Genomic DNA, 15,933 nt, shown 5'->3' on the forward strand with positions numbered 1-15,933 from the left:
AGTGCAAGTAGATAAATAGGTACCACTCCAGTGGGAAGGTAAACGGCGTTTCCGTGTGCTGCTCTGGTTCGCCAGAAGCGGCTTAGTCATGCTGGCCACATGACCCGGAAGCTGTATGCCGGCTCCCTCGGCCAGTAAAGCGCCGCAACCCCAGAGTCGGCCAGGACTGGACCTAATGGTCAGGGGTCCCTTTACCTTTAAGGGCCAGGAAGAGAGTTCACAAGGAGATGGTAAATACTCTTTCATTGCCATCCATCCTTACTTTCCTGCCTGTTTATGATCTCCGGGGTTTTGCTGAATGCATTCCTCTAGTCCTGTTTTATTTACTCTCAGATACAGTGGTGCCTCGCAAGACGAAAAGAATCCATACCGCGATTCTCTTCGTCTAGCGGTTTTTTCGTCTTGCGAAGCAAGCCCATTGACAGCTTAGCGGATTAGCGCTATGAGCAGTTTAGCGGCTTTTAGCGGATCAGCTGTTAAGCGGCTTATCAGCAGATCAGCTGATAAGCGGCTTAGCGACTTAGAAGAAGGGGGAAAAAACCGCAGGAACTCGCAAGACATTTTCGTCTTGCGAAGCAAGCCCATAGGGAAATTTGTTTTGCGAAGCGCCTCCAAAACGGAAAACCCTTTCGTCTAGCGGGTTTTCCGTCTTGCGAGGCGTTCGTCTTGCGGGGCACCACTGTATGTATGCATGCTCAGAGTAGTCTTTGTAGTTAACAGGATTACTTCTGATCTGACTTTGTCCCCACGTGGGGTTTTCCGAAATGCTCAGAGGAAATCTGATTGGTTCTTACGAACACTGTGTGAAAAGTTCTTTTGTGAATACAGTGGTACCTTGGGTTACATACGCTTCAGGTTACAGACTCCGCTAACCCAGAAATAGTGCTTCAGGTTAAGAACTTTGCTTCAGGATGAGAACAGAAATCGTGCTCCAGCGGCAGCAGGAGGCCCCATTAGCTAAAGTGGTGCTTCAGGTTAAGAACAGTTTCAGGTTAAGTACGGACCTCCGGAACGAATTAAGTACTTAACTCGAGGTACCACTCTAAAACGACCTGGGCCAAGGGGTGGACAGGTGAATTATTATACGGGTGAATTATTATTATTATACGCACTCCTCCCAGAGTCTTGCTGGTCAAGCCTTGTGTGCATTTTATTAATCAAATAAAATATAATAATTCAAGCAAGTCCAATCCTTCCTTGCTTTGGGAACGCTACAATAAAAACCGACACTGAATGAGATTTTGGCTCCGTAGGCTCCTTCCGTCCTGATTCTACAAGCCCCCAGTTTGTTCTTACAAAGGTCCCTGCGCTGCAGAAAGAGACCCATTTAAGAATTGCTTGGGATTTGTCTCTCTCTCATCCGCCAAGGTGACCCGCCTGCTTCGCCCCCCCCCAAGTAAGGCCCCCCACAGCCCACCTTCAGAGAGGCTCTCCCTTCCACTGTCGTCTGCACCACAACCTGCCCCTCGTGCCCCATGGTGAGGTTGGAGACGGTCACTGGCAGGGAGCTCTCGCAAGGAGGCCGGAACGACTGCATGAACTGGCCTCGGCGGACGGTGTGCACAATGACGGTGCCGTCCTGGAAGAAGAGAAAGTTTTCCGCGATGAGAAGGATGCCAAGGAAGGGAACGCGGGGAGAGAGAAAGAGAGTGCATAATAATAATAATAATAATAATAATAATAATAATAACAACAACAATAATTTTTATTTATACCCCGCCCTCCGCAGCCAAGACCGGGCTCAGGGTGGCTAACACCAGGTATAAAAACAATTGATTAAAATACAACTTAAAAACTAGATTAAAGTGCAACATTAAAATGCAGCCTCATTTCAGTAGAAACTCAAATCAAAAACTTTGGGGGGATGAAAACGTCAAATCTTCACCAAGCCCAACAATCCGATGCTATATCTTTATTGTCACTGTCCCATACGGAACAATGGAAAATCCACATAAGCCATTCAAAAACCCCTAAAAACTCTGAAACCCCATTTTAAAATACAATATACCCCTATAGAGACTCCTTATACTGCGTTTAAAACCAGAATTGCCTTTGGGTAGAAACTGTTTCTTAGGCGGCTAGTCTTAGTCTTTATAACCCTGGACCTTCTTCCAGAAGGCAGAAGCTGAAAGAGATCATTTCTGGGGTGCGCACTATCCTGCGCTATATCTGCAGCTTTCTTATGGCACCTGGAAGCATAGATTTGGTCCAAGCCTTTGTGAGGCTCATAGACACCCTTCTGCCTCTTGTCATCAGAATCTTCTGGGTTCAACTGCGTGTGTACCAGAAGGAGGCCGCGGACAAGAATGAGGTCCCTGCTAAGCGGCGCTCCCACAGGAGATCCAGAAAAGCCGCGTCCAGCCCGGAAGGCACATGCAGACGGCTCACCTTTGACCCCGAGACGGCCATGTCCAACTCAGTGCTGATGGCGACGCACGTGACTTCGTCGTCGTGCCCGTAGAGGACCTGGACGGGCTTGGGTGCCAGGCCACAGGAGAAGCCACCCTGGGGCAGAGGAGAAAAGGCCGTGAATCGAATCTCTCAGAACCGTAGAGCTGGGAGGGTCATCCAGTCCAACCCTCCTCTTACCTGCTGCAGGACCTGCCAAACCATGCAGGTGGTATCCCGTGACCCGGATATGAGGTAGATTCCGCACAGATCTAAGGCCAGGCAAGTGATGACGTCTGCAGGGAGAGGAGAGGGGATCACCAAAACAGAAACATGCGGATAACGGTCCCCAGTTAGTTACCTTATCTGCACGCAGGGGATAAACATATATACTGTATTTTCTGGCGTATAAGACTACTTTTTAACCCAGGAAAATCTTCTCAAAAGTCGGGGGTCGTCTTATACGCCGGCTACAGCAGCAGCTCCTGCAGCAACTCCCCACCAAAGGGCAAAACGACAGCAAATTAAATCACAGGACACCAAGGTCTCTAGATGAAGCAGAAATACGCTTGAAAATTGGCCCCAGAAGCCCCCCCCCCAATCACCAGCAACAGAACAACCCTAACTGCTCCCGGTAGTAGACCACTAGCAAATTCCACGAGAGCGGCTCAACAAAAGCAGTAAAAAATCCCCCCTAAATGCTACAGCAGGTCCGACAAAAGCAATAACCGAGAGTTCAGTGACGTCCTAGCGATTGAGAAAGCAAGCCAAAGAGGAAGCCCTCCAGCTCGCTCCTCTGTTTAAACGGACCCGGCCACACCCCCCCCCCCCCCCGGCCACTGGGAAGTGAAGCAGATTTCCGAGCCGGACTAGAGACTGGTTTTTTTAATTTTTATTTGGTGTGCGTTGGAAGAGGGGTGGTCTTATACGGCGAGTATATCCCAAACACTATTATTTCAACTGGAAAAGTTGGGGGTCGTCTTATACACCCAGTCGTCTTATACGCTGGAAAATACGGTACATATGTACAAATGGAGGAGCATTCAAGGACAACTCCCCGCAGGCAGAAAAGGATGTGTCAGGGACGCAATAGTAAGATAACTTTAACGACAGGAAACAAAGAAGAACCACCAGTTTAGCCACTGCTCACTAGGATGACATTCTTCAAACTTTCAGTGAACAAAACGGGAAATAAACTCTAGGAAGAGGTAACAGAACAATAATACTATTGGAATTAAGAGAATTGCTCGTCTGAAAATCCTCCTTCCCTTCTCCGTTAGCATGCATTTACTAGAATTAGTACACATATGCTAGCTTTTCTGTGGTTAGTTAAGCTTGAAGTCCCTCAGGCATGCTTTCAAAATTATTTTCAAATCGCGGGCAAGAAGGTTCACAGAAAAGGAAAGAAACAGCACTCGGATGTTTCCATTCTCTTCTCTCTGTAGCCATGACGACTAGAAACATGCCCTTCTAAGATTAAAGACAGAACGAAAGGGAAGCAGCAATTCTCCGGGTGCCAGAGCCTGCACTCGAGGGTGGAAAATAATACGCTGGCATTTAGACGTTCAGCATGCTCTGTTTTTCGATTCCTCGCGATTTTCAGAAGGGAGTCTCTCTTCTTGCGAGTTGTGGCCTCCTACCTATGTGCCTGTTGATGTGTCCCACAACCTTCCCTCGGCTGAGGGACGTCACCCGCAAGCTGTTGTCCCAGTGGCCTCCGCTGAAGAGAAGCTTCCCGTCGTGAGAGACCGTCAGCGTCTTGGAGGACACCTCCACCCCTGGAGCAACGGGTCCATACAGGAAGCGCTGGGTCCTAGCAGGAGGGAGGGAGAAAGAGAGACAGATGTACTCTGCCAAGCAGCGAAGCTTCCGAGCCATGTGGCCAGCATAGAATCATAGAATCATAGAGTTGGAAGAGACCACAAGGGGCATCGAGTCCAACCCCCTGCCAAGCAGGAAACACCATCAGAGCACTCCTGACATATGGTTGTCAAGCCTCTGCTTAAAGACCTCCAAAGAAGGAGACTCCACCACACTCCTTGGCAGCAAATTCCACTGTCAAACAACTAAGCCGCTTCTGGCGAACCAGAGCAGCGCACGGAAACGCCATTTAACCGGAGTGGTACCTATTTATCTACTTGCACTTTGATTTGCTTTCGAACTGCTAGGTTGACCGAGCAACGGGAGCTCACCCCGTCGTGGGGATCTGAACCACTGACCTTCTGATCGGCAAGTCCTAGGCTCTGTGGTTTAACCCACAGCGCCACCCGCGTCCCCTGCTGCAGTGCCCTAAAGGTAAAGGGGCCCCTGACCATTAGGTCCAGTCGTGGCCGACTCTGGAGTTGCAGCGCTCATCTCGCTTTATTGGCCGAGGGAGCTGGCATACAGCTTCCGGGTCATGTGGCCAGCATGACTAAGCTGCTTCTGGCGAACCAGAGCGGCGCACGGAAACGCCGTTTACCTTCCTGCCAGAGCGGTACCTATTTATCTACTTGCACTTTGACGTGCTTTCAAACTGCTAGGTTGGCAGGAGCAGGACCGAGCAACAGGCGTTCACCCCGTCGCGGGGATTCGAACCACCGACCTTCTGATCGGCAAGTCCTAGGCTCTGTGGTTTAACCCACAGCACCACCTGCATCTCCCCATTTGTATATATAGCTCAGAATAAATATATTGCGCCGAAGAACCTGGAACTCTGAGCATTTCTGCTAAAGCGCCGCGGAGAATTCACGACAAGTTGGGAGCGAAGCCCAGACTCACTTTGCGTTGGAGACGGTGGGGTCTTTGGTGAAGCTGAAATAGTTGGAGATGTTCTTGTCGTAGGGCAACCAGCCGTGCGTGCCCAGGAGCCCGTTGGCACTGACAGTGACCTGGAAGAAGTTTGGGGGGGGCAGATTAGTCAATAAGAGAGGCAGGAAGGCAGCTCACAGCGATGAAGGGGAGGTGGGGAAGAAAGAGGGCAAACAGGAATCACGGCATCCTTCCTGGGACAAGGGGATGCCCACCCAAAGAGCCGTAGAATTGTTGCAGAATTGGAAGGGGACCCCAAAATGTAATCTACTCCAACCCCCCTGCAAGGAGGCCTTGGGAGAAAAGCATCAGTTTTCTGATCAGAGGGCCTTCTCGGTGGTGGCCCCCGCCCTGTGGAACGCCCTCCCAGCAGATGTCAAGGCAATAAAACTATTTTACTTTTAAAAGACAACTGTTTAGGGATGTTTATAATGTCTGACGCTGTATTGTTTTTAATATTCAGTTGGATGCCGCCCAGAGTGGCTGGGAAAACCCAGCCACATGGGTAGGGTATAAATAATAAATTATTATTATTATTATTATTATTATTATTATTATTATTATTAGTTTGAACCTACCAGCATATCGGGATATCCCTGAGTCATGAAGGAGTGGGCTTGGTTTTTGGGGACCACGGCCTGGACCAGGGGGATCCCGTCGCTGATGCTCTGAAAAAGAACGAGACGAGTCACTGCGTTTTGCCGCTTGGTTTCGGCAAAATCTGTGCCGTGTTGCGGTTCCCGCCTTTGTGATAATTCCCCACCACCAGCTACAGAAAAGGAACACACCCACCTCCAGCCTTGCTCTGGGAAAGGAAAGGGAGTTGCAGGAGATAGGCGGGTGGCAATGCCCTTTCATACGTATCATACAACTGAGGGGCACTGAACGGTCATCTGGTCCAACCCCCTTTCAAGGCAGGAATCTCAAACTAAAGGATCCACAGCCACCCAACCTCTGCTTAAAAACCTCCGAGGAAGGAGAGTCCACCACTTCTCATGGGGGTCTGTTCCCCTCCTGAAAAGCTCTTGGAACCAGAATGTTCTTCCTGATGTTGAGATGGACTCTCCGTTCTTATAACTTGGAAGTCGCTGGTTCGAGTCCCACCCTCCAGGAACAGGAGAAAACAGGCTTCTTCTGTCTGCCACGGGGCAACCCTTCAGATATTTGAAGACGGCTCTCATATCACCTCTCAAGTCTTCTCTTCTTCCCCGGGCTAAGCATCCCAAGTTCCTTCGACCGTTCCTCATCAGGCTTGGTCTCCAGACCCTTGATCCTATCGGCTGCCCTCCCTTTGTGCATGTTCCAACTTGTCAACACCCTTCTTGAACTGCGGTGTGTTTGCGCGTGCCAGTGGTACCTCTGCTTGTGAACGGGATCCGTTCCAAAGGCCCGTTCACAACATGAAAAGAACGCAACCCTCAGCGGCGTGTCTGAACACACACGGGTTGTGATTCGCCGCATCTGCGCACGCACGTGACATCATTTTGCGCATCTGCGCATGCACGAGCAGCGAAACCCGGAAGTAACCCTTTCCGGTACTTCCGGGTCGCCGCGGGACGTAACCTTAAAGAACGTAACGTGAAGCGGATGTGACATGAGGTATGACAGTATTTTACACACAAAATCACACCCTGGAGGAAATAGACTTACTTCAGCAAAGAAGGACTTGAGCTCGCTGAGGTTCTCAAAGACATTGGAGGGGATGGTGTCCAGGCGAGAGAGTCTCTTGGACGCTGCGTTTTCGGCAGAGAGCCGGGCTGGATGGGGCTCCTAGAGGAGGGAGGGAGCAGGATATTTCAAATGGGATAGTGGCATGTTGCACCCTATTTAACTTTGTGTGTCAAACCTTGGTTTCTTATGGCCCCCGCCTATTTGCTGTCCTGTACAATCCACACGGGACGCAGGTGGCGCTGTGGGTTAAACCACACAGCCTAGGACTTGCCGATCAGAAGGTCGGCGGTTCGAATCCCTGCGACGGAGTGAGCTCCCGTTGCTCAGTCCCTGCTCCTGCCAACCTAGCAGTTCGAAAGCACGTCAAAGTGCAAGTAGATATGTCAGGGAACTGCCATCGGAGAGACAGGTGGTGGACAGGCTCCAGGAGAATAGGAGAGAATCTGCAGCAGAAGAGGGAACCAGCAGGGGGAGTGCAGGAGTCACAGCGGAGGGGAGGCTCTGGGATGCTTCCAGTGAGAGTAGTGGAGAGGTAACGGGACCCCCGTTGGGAACGCCCACCCTTCGCCGGAAACTGTCACGCAGAGAGTCACGAAAGCGCATGTCTGTCAAACAGCTTTTATGTTGGCGTAGATTCCGTAGACGCCCACTGTCAGATTCTACCAGCGACTGACGGAGTCATGCTTTGGGGGCTCCGTTAGTGCATCGGTTTGGATGACCAGCCAAACCCCAGAGGGATCAAGCTTTTACGCACAAGCAGCTCATTATCCCATCACAGCAATCTGACAGACTTTGAAAGCAGCTTGTGCAAGCAGAAGGCATCATGAGCGAACCAGCCGGAACCGGGGGAGCAGGAGCCGGGGCAGATCCAAGCCTGGAACAAAGGTACAGGGCGTTGGAGGTCCAGCTGGCACTGCAAACGGCGAGGCTCGAGGAGAGGAGGGCTCAAGATGCAGATAAGGGGAAGACCACCCCACTTGCCAGACGGGTGCCTGGACTGGTGCAGAAATTTGGGGGGGATCCCCGGAACTATCAAGCCTTTAGGACAGAGATGCAATATGCTCTCAATCTGCTGTTTGATGACTTCCCCGACGAGAACTCTAGAGTGGCGTACGTGATTGGCCATCTAGAGGGAGGGGCGAGGGACTGGGTTCGGCCCCTGATGGCAGCCAATAATGAAATCTTAAAGGACACAACAAAACAAATTCCTTCCAGTAGCACCTTAAAGACCAACTAAGTCAGTTCTTGGTATGAGCTTTCGTGTGCATGCACACTTCTTCAGATACACTGAAACAGAAGTTTCCAGACCATTCTATATAGTGAGAAGGTGGGGAGGGGTATTACTCAGAAGGGTGGTGGGAATGGGTGATTGGCAGATAGCTGTGATGAGCCTGTTGACGACTCTTAATGACTGCAATAGGTCTTACAGGAAAAAGCAAGGGGTGAAAAGGTGAAAGATGGCTTTGTCATGTATAATGAGATAAGAATCCAAGGTCTTTGTTCAGACCAGGTTTCTCCATTGTTTTGAGTTTGGTGATAAGTTGTAATTCAGCAGCTTCTCTTTCCAGTCTAATTACAACTTATCACCAAACTCAAAACAATGGAGAAACCTGGTCTGAACAAAGACCTTGGATTCTTATCTCATTATACATGACAAAGCCATCTTTCACCTTTTCACCCCTTGCTTTTTCCTGTAAGACCTATTGCAGTCATTAAGAGTCGTCAACAGGCTCATCACAGCTATCTGCCAATCACCCATTCCCACCACCCTTCTGAGTAATACCCCTCCCCACCTTCTCACTATATAGAATGGTCTGGAAACTTCTGTTTCAGTGTATCTGAAGAAGTGTGCATGCACACGAAAGCTCATACCAAGAACTGACTTAGTTGGTCTTTAAGGTGCTACTGGAAGGAATTTGTTTTGTTTTGACTATGGCAGATCAACACGGCTACCTATCTGTAACTTAAAGGACACAATGAAGTTTTTCCGCGCCATGGACTTGATGTTTTCCAGCGAGATCGAGCAGGGAGTGGTGCGCAGGCAGTTAATGGCGTGTAAACAGGGGAGCCGATCTGTACGTGAGTACTGGACTGAGTTCACCATGCTGATTCATAGACTTGGGTGGGACCTTGCTAGTGAACCTATTCAAATGCTGTTTGAAGAAGGTCTCTCTCCGGCAGTGAAAGATGAACTTTCCCGGGCGCCTAGGGCGGAGTCTATGGATCAGCTGACTAAATCAGCGCTGTCCATTGGGGCACGCCAGGAAGCTAGAGCTATGGAAAAGCGGGAAGGAAAGGGGGAACGTTGGAAGGACTTCCGCATTCCAGAGATTCCGGAGCAGCCTTTCCCGCCAGCAGAGCCGATGGAACTTGGAACAGCGCGCGCGCGCGCAGTTTCAAACACCAGTGAAGGGTGGAAGAAGGAGGGAAAGAGCGGCAAGAGATGCTATCTCTGCCAACAGCCAGGTCACTTTGCCAGAGTCTGTCCGCAAAGGAAGGAATGGCAAGGGATGGCGGGAACTGTTGGGGGGAAGGAGGAAGAAGAAATCACGGAGCAAGTAAAAGCCAACGCCTGGTTGCCAACATCAGGGCACAGCAGCCAGGCCAGGGAGTAATGAATGTGCCCACGCCGGAACCTCCAAGACCAGCGCTTGTGATAGAGGTGTTGCTGGAACTGGCAAACGGACACCCACTGAAGATAAAGGCGCTATTGGATTCAGGTAGCTCATGTAATTTCATGAGCAAAGAGTTTGCAGCTGCACACCAGATACAGACTATCCCATTGAGTAAGCCTTTGCAGGTTACCACGATTGATGGGAGGGAGCTGTTGAGAGGAGAAGTGAGCCAACAGACTGTACCAATGATAATGAGGGTGGCACGACACACCGAACTGATAGCGTTTAACGTAGCCACCTTGGGAGGAGCTCCTATTATCTTGGGTATGAGCTGGCTGGCGCTACACGATCCGCTAGTAGGCTGGCATCAGAGAGTGGTTTCCTTTGGATCAGCACATTGCCTAGAACACTGCAAGGAGGGAGAGGCTCAGGCAGGCGCCAGGGCCACTCTAGCAGGGATGGAAATGATGGACAAGGGGAGGGTGCCACCACAATACGCTGACTTGATTGACGTATTCAGCGAAAAAGAAGCAGATAAGCTGCCCCCGCACAGACCCTTTGATTGTCAAATTACCTTACTCCCAGGAGCACAATTGCCAGTGGGCAAGCTGTATGCAATGTCAGACAGTGAGATGCAGGAGTTAAGGGAGTTCATTGACAAGAATCTCAAGCGAGGTTTCATCAGAGAGTCACGAGCGGTGGGGGGCAGCCCAGTGTTCTTTGTGGACAAAAAAAACACGGGCAAGCCCAGGCTTGTATGTGATTTCAGGGCCCTAAATGCAGTGTCAGAACCAGTGACTTTCCCTATGCCCAGAATTGATGACATTCTAACACGGGTGAGAAAAGGGAAAATTTTTACCAAGCTGGACCTTAGGGGGGCATATAACTTGATACGTGTGAGAAAGGGGGATGAGTGGAAGACCACTATGTTCACCCCCTTGGGGGCCTTTGAGTACTTGGTTATGCCTTTCGGATTACAAGCGGGCTCCGCCTGTTTTCAATCATTCATGAATCACGTCCTGGGGCCACTGCTCTACAAGAACTGCGTAGCGTTCTTAGATGACGTCCTGGTGTACTCAGACAACGAGGAGCAGCATGTGCGAGATGTAAGAGAGGTACTGAGCAAGCTGCGAGAAAACCGGCTGTGGGTGAAACTGGAGAAGTGTCAGTTTCATACCAAGGAGGTGGAATTCCTGGGGTACCGGTTGTCTGACAAGGGATTGGCCATGGATCCCAGCAAGGTTCAAGCGGTACTGGAATGGAAAACACCAAAGACCAAGAAGGACGTGCAAAGGTTCCTGGGCTTCGGAAACTTCTATAGGAAGTTCATCAAAAACTTTGCCCATTTAACAGCGCCCATCACGGATTGTCTTAGTAGCAAAAAGAAATTTGTTTGGACGGGAGAAGCGCAGAGGGCGTTCGAACGCTTAAAGCAGGCGTTTGCGTCGGAAGAGCAACTTTTGCACGTGGATCTACAACAACCAATGAGAGTGGAGACTGACGCGTCAGACCGAGCGGTGGGGGCCGTTCTTCTCCAGCCGGGAAAAGATACGTCTGAATGGAGACCGTGTGCATTCTTCTCGCGGAAGTTGAACAAATCCGAGAGGAACTACACAGTGTACGACCGAGAACTGCTCGCCATTCATGAAGCATTCCGGAAATGGCGGCACTTACTGATTGGGGCGCAGCACAAGGTTCAAGTCCGAACTGACCACAAAAATCTGGAATACTGGAGAACAGCCCGAGTGCTGAACCAGAGACAAGTGAGATGGGCCCAGGAGTTCTCCAAATTCCACTTTGAGATTCGTTACGTACCCGGCTCCGAGAACGTGAGGGCGGACGCTCTTTCCAGGAAACCTGAGTACTTAGAGGGGGAGGGAGCGCCTGAGGCAAGGCATGTAATCCCTGAAGACCGCTGGGTGTGTGGGGCGGCATTGGTGGGGCAGAGGGAACTGATAGAGGGTACGGAGAACGATGAATACGCCCAAGAGAAACTCAGAGAGCTCCGGAGGACAGAGGAGAACACAGGGGGGTTCGAAGAAAAGAACGGGGCGTTGTATTACAAAGGGGCACTGTACATACCCGACGGGGAACTGAGGGGCAGAGTACTCAAGCAGTTGCATGACAGCCCCACAGCGGGACATTTTGGACAGCACAAAACCATGTGGTTGGTTACCAGGGAGTTTTGGTGGCCCAAGGTGAGGGAGGACGTACAGGAATATGTCAGGGGTTGCGACAGGTGCCAGCGAGCGAAAGGAGAGAGGGTGGCGCCAGCGGGGCTATTACAACCCTTACCCACGCCCGAAAGGCCATGGGAGGCAGTATCCATAGATTTTATGACGGACCTTCCAAAATCCAAAGGCAAAACAGCTGTCATGGTGGTGGTAGATCAATTAACCAAGATGTGTCATTTTATAGCCTGTTCACATGCAGTCACAGCGGAGGAAACCGCCAAGTTGTTTGTAGAACATATTTTTAAGTTGCATGGCGCCCCCTTGAGGGTTTTGAGCGACAGAGGGAAACAATTTACTTCCAGGTTCTGGAGGAAACTTATGAGCTTACTGCACGTAGAACTCAATTTCTCAACTGCCCGGCACCCAGAAACCAATGGGCAAGCGGAAAGGGCAAATGGGGTTTTACAACAATACCTGAGGTGTTATGTAAAAGACAGAGAAAATGATTGGGTGGATAAGTTACCTCTAGCAGAATTTGCCTACAACAACGCGGAGAACGTGTCCACAGGGATGAGTCCCTTCCTGGCAAATTATGGGTGTCACCCCCGGGCATTCCCAGGAGAGGGAGGGGAGAGGTGGAGCGTGCCGGCGGCGGAATATTTTTTTGAAGAGATGGAGGCGATCCACCGTCAGCTTCAACTTAACTTAGAGAAAGCCAAGGAAGAATATAAGAAGCAAGCAGACAGAAATAGGAGGGAGGGTGAAACTATAAGGGTGGGGGACCGGGTGTGGTTGTCCACCCAAGGGCTACCGTTCAAGGGCGGGAGTAAGAAATTGAGGCCCAAAAGATTGGGACCCTTTGAGGTCACACAGCAGGTCAACCCAGTGGCATTCAAACTCAGGCTGCCCAGTCACATGAAATTACACCCAGTATTTCACAGGTCATTACTGTCGCCGTACCGAGAGGGACGTGAGTGGGGGGAGCGTGAGAGAGAGGCCACCCAAACGCCCGTGATAGAAGAGAGAGAGCGCGACATGAACGTGGCAGGAATCATTGATTCCAGGTGGAAGGGGAATCAGGTGGAATATCTGGTAGAATGGGAGGGGGAAGCAGAGTCGGAAAACACTTGGGTACCAGCAGAGGTAGTCAATGACGAGGTTTTAATAGAAACATTTCATCAGCGTTTCCCTAGAAAACCGCAACCCGTGGCTCGATTTAGAAGGGAACACTTTGGGACCACCGATGAGGAAGGGGAGTTTGAAGGGTTCCCAGAGTCAGGGGTGGGTGAAGAAGCCGACTCCGACGAAGAAGAGGAAGACGGGGAGAGAGACGGTACGCCGTGGCTGGAAGTGTTAGAATCCTCGGACGACGAGGAGAGTTCCTTCAGGGGCTTTCCGCCCTCACCGCCAGTGGGAGAGGAGGCGGGAGGGGGTGAAGGGGGCCCTGGGGGGGAGGTGGATGTCAGGGAACTGCCATCGGAGAGACAGGTGGTGGACAGGCTCCAGGAGAATAGGAGAGAATCTGCAGCAGAAGAGGGAACCAGCAGGGGGAGTGCAGGAGTCACAGTGGAGGGGAGGCTCTGGGATGCTTCCAGTGAGAGTAGTGGAGAGGTAACGGGACCCCCGTTGGGAACGCCCACCCTTCGCCGGAAACTGTCACGCAGAGAGTCACGAAAGCGCATGTCTGTCAAACAGCTTTTATGTTGGCGTAGATTCCGTAGACGCCCACTGTCAGATTCTACCAGCGACTGACGGAGTCATGCTTTGGGGGCTCCGTTAGTGCATCGGTTTGGATGACCAGCCAAACCCCAGAGGGATCAAGCTTTTACGCACAAGCAGCTCATTATCCCATCACAAGATAAATAGGTACCGCTCCGGTGGGAAGGTAAATGGCGCTTTCGTGCGCTGCTCTGGTTTGCCAGAAGTGTCTTAGTCCTGCTGGCCACATGACCTGGAAGCTGTACGCCAGCTCCCTTGGCCAATAAAGCGAGATGAGTGCCGCAACCCCAGAGTCGGCCACAACTGGACCTAATGCACTGTGGTGCAGCGGCAGCGGGAGGCCCTATTAGCTAAAGTGGTACATCAGGTTAAGGACGGTTTCAGCTTAAGAACGGACCTCAAGAACGAATTAAGTTCTTAACCTGAGGTATCACTGTATATTATTATTAAAAGGCGTCAATGGCGCATTAAACCACCAACACTCCCCCCCCCCATTCTGCTGTTGCAAATTGGGTACGGTGCTGCTGTCAGTGTCAGGTTAGGACCTGTGAGAGAGCTGGGTTCGAATCCTCCCTCAGCCACGAAGCGCACTGGGTGACCTTGGGCCCGTCACGGCTTCTCAGCCTAACCTACTTTGCAGGGTTGTTGTGGGGTGAAAATGGGGAGGGGGGGGGACCACTGTGTACACCGCCTTGAGCTACTTAAAAATGTGGGATATACACACAATGAAATAAATCTGAAACAGAAGCTGTAAGCCGTATGTGAAATTTAAAAATAGACCCTATTTTCAACGAGAAAGAGAAGCAGAGAAATGCAAACCAGGGCATTGCCCGCCTTCTGCCATCTTCCACCTGGGCCTTGCAAAATGGCCGCCTGCCTACAGGTCAGGTGTGTGTCGCCCCCCCCCCCGTTGCCTTCTGGGCAAAAATCCGCAAGACACCTTGACGGCTCCTCCTACCTTCAGCAGCTGGCAGGGGGTCTGCCCAAAGTTACTGATGATGCCCTCCAGAGCCTTCCTTTGGGTCTCGTCGGCGATGGCATCCAGGTCAACCGCCCCTGAAATAGATTTCGGGTGGCATGAGGGACATACGAAGTGCGGTGTAAATCAGGACTGGGGGACCTGTGGCCCGCAAGATGCAGCAGTTAGGGACTGCACTCCGCACTGGAGTAGGGTTGGATCCTGACCGTTTCCTTCTCCCGAAGAAATCCCACAAGGCAGAAGGTTTAGGGTCAGAGTTTTTCGTCTCCTGGATGGGCTCCCTTCCCAGCCCATCTGCCCCTCACTTCCCTCTGCAGACCATGCAAAAACTGCCTTCTTTAATAAATATAATAATAATAATAATAATAATAATAATAATAATAATAATTATTATTTTTATTATCTATACCCTGCTCACCTGGCTGGGTTTCCCCAGCCACTCTGGGCGGCTCCCAACAGAACACTAAAAAGAGAATAGAACTTCAAACGTTAAAAACTTCCCTAAACAGGGCTGCCTTCAGATGTCTTCTAAAAGTCAGGTAGTTGTTTATTTCCTTGACATCTGATGGAACGGCGTTCCACAGGGCGGGTGCCACTACCAAGAAGGCCCTCTGCCTGGTTCCCTGTAACCTCGCTTCTCGCAGGGAGGGAACTGCCAGAAGGCCCTCAGTGCTGGACCTCAATGTCCGGGCAGAACGATGGGGGTGGAGACGCCCCTTCAGGTATACTGGGCCATTTAGGGCTCTAAAGGTCGGCACCAACACTTTGAATTGTGCTCGGAAACATACTGGGAGCCAGTGTGGGTCTTTCAGGACTGGTGTTATGTGGTCTTGGCGGCCGCTCCCAATCACCAGTCTTGCTGCTGCATTCTGGATTAGTTGTAGTTTCCGAGTCACCTTCAAAGGTTCATAGAATCATAGAATCATAGAATCATAGAGTTGGAAGAGACCCCAAGGGCCATCGAGTCCAACCCCCTGCCAAGCAGGAAACACCATCAGAGCACTCCTGACATATGGTTGTCAAGCCTCTGCTTAAAGACCTCCCAAGAAGGAGACTCCACCACACTCCTTGGCAGCAAATTCCACTGTCGAACAGCTCTTACTGCCAGGAAGTTCTTCCTCTATGTGGTTGCCCCACATAGAGTGCATTGACTATTGGACCCACGCTTGGTCTCATCAACTCCATCTGCCACTGCCTTTTTTGCATTTAGGGAAAATTCCCAACTCACTGAGGGTTTGAGCCCCATCTGCTCCCCTCACCTGGTTTAGCCGGCCTGTCAAAGCCGTTTCCTGGGCTGCTGTTGCATGCAGACAGCGTCTAGGAGCCACAGGTGAGACAGACAACCCTTGAAGGAGCACAATGTGTCTCCCACCCAAGGTACTACCCCGATATGTACCCACAGAATCACAGAGTTAGAAAAGACCCCTGAGGTCTTCTAGCCCAACCTGACGCAACAGATTGAAATAAAATTGAAATACTTTATTGTCACTTGTACAACTTGTATACAGTGAGATTACACGAGCACCCGCCACTCAGCTCTCTTAGTCTTAATTCCCCTCGTTTACTGACACACACACACCAAACCCGAAAGTCAGTT

General features: G+C 50.9%; 1 protein-coding gene across 8 annotated transcripts in view; it reads right to left on the bottom strand.

Annotated features, from left to right (window-relative positions):
- Positions 1-15,933, bottom strand: part of NBEAL2 (neurobeachin like 2) — a 220,973-nt gene that overhangs the window by 9,010 nt on the left and 196,030 nt on the right. For all 8 annotated transcript variants that reach the window (XM_081834115.1, XM_081834113.1, XM_081834111.1 and 5 more), the window contains 8 exons: positions 14,316-14,413; positions 6,829-6,948; positions 5,757-5,846; positions 5,149-5,258; positions 4,029-4,201; positions 2,590-2,684; positions 2,389-2,505; positions 1,418-1,579 (listed from right to left, as the gene is read on the bottom strand). In XM_081834115.1, the coding sequence (XP_081690241.1) occupies positions 1,418-1,579; positions 2,389-2,505; positions 2,590-2,684; positions 4,029-4,201; positions 5,149-5,258; positions 5,757-5,846; positions 6,829-6,948; positions 14,316-14,413 (965 nt within the window). The remainder of the gene's footprint in view (positions 1-1,417; positions 1,580-2,388; positions 2,506-2,589; positions 2,685-4,028; positions 4,202-5,148; positions 5,259-5,756; positions 5,847-6,828; positions 6,949-14,315; positions 14,414-15,933) is intronic.

The sequence above is a fragment of the Podarcis erhardii genome, assembly GCF_964252035.2.
Source record: "Podarcis erhardii genome assembly, chromosome: 12".
Lineage (NCBI taxonomy): Eukaryota > Metazoa > Chordata > Lepidosauria > Squamata > Lacertidae > Podarcis > Podarcis erhardii.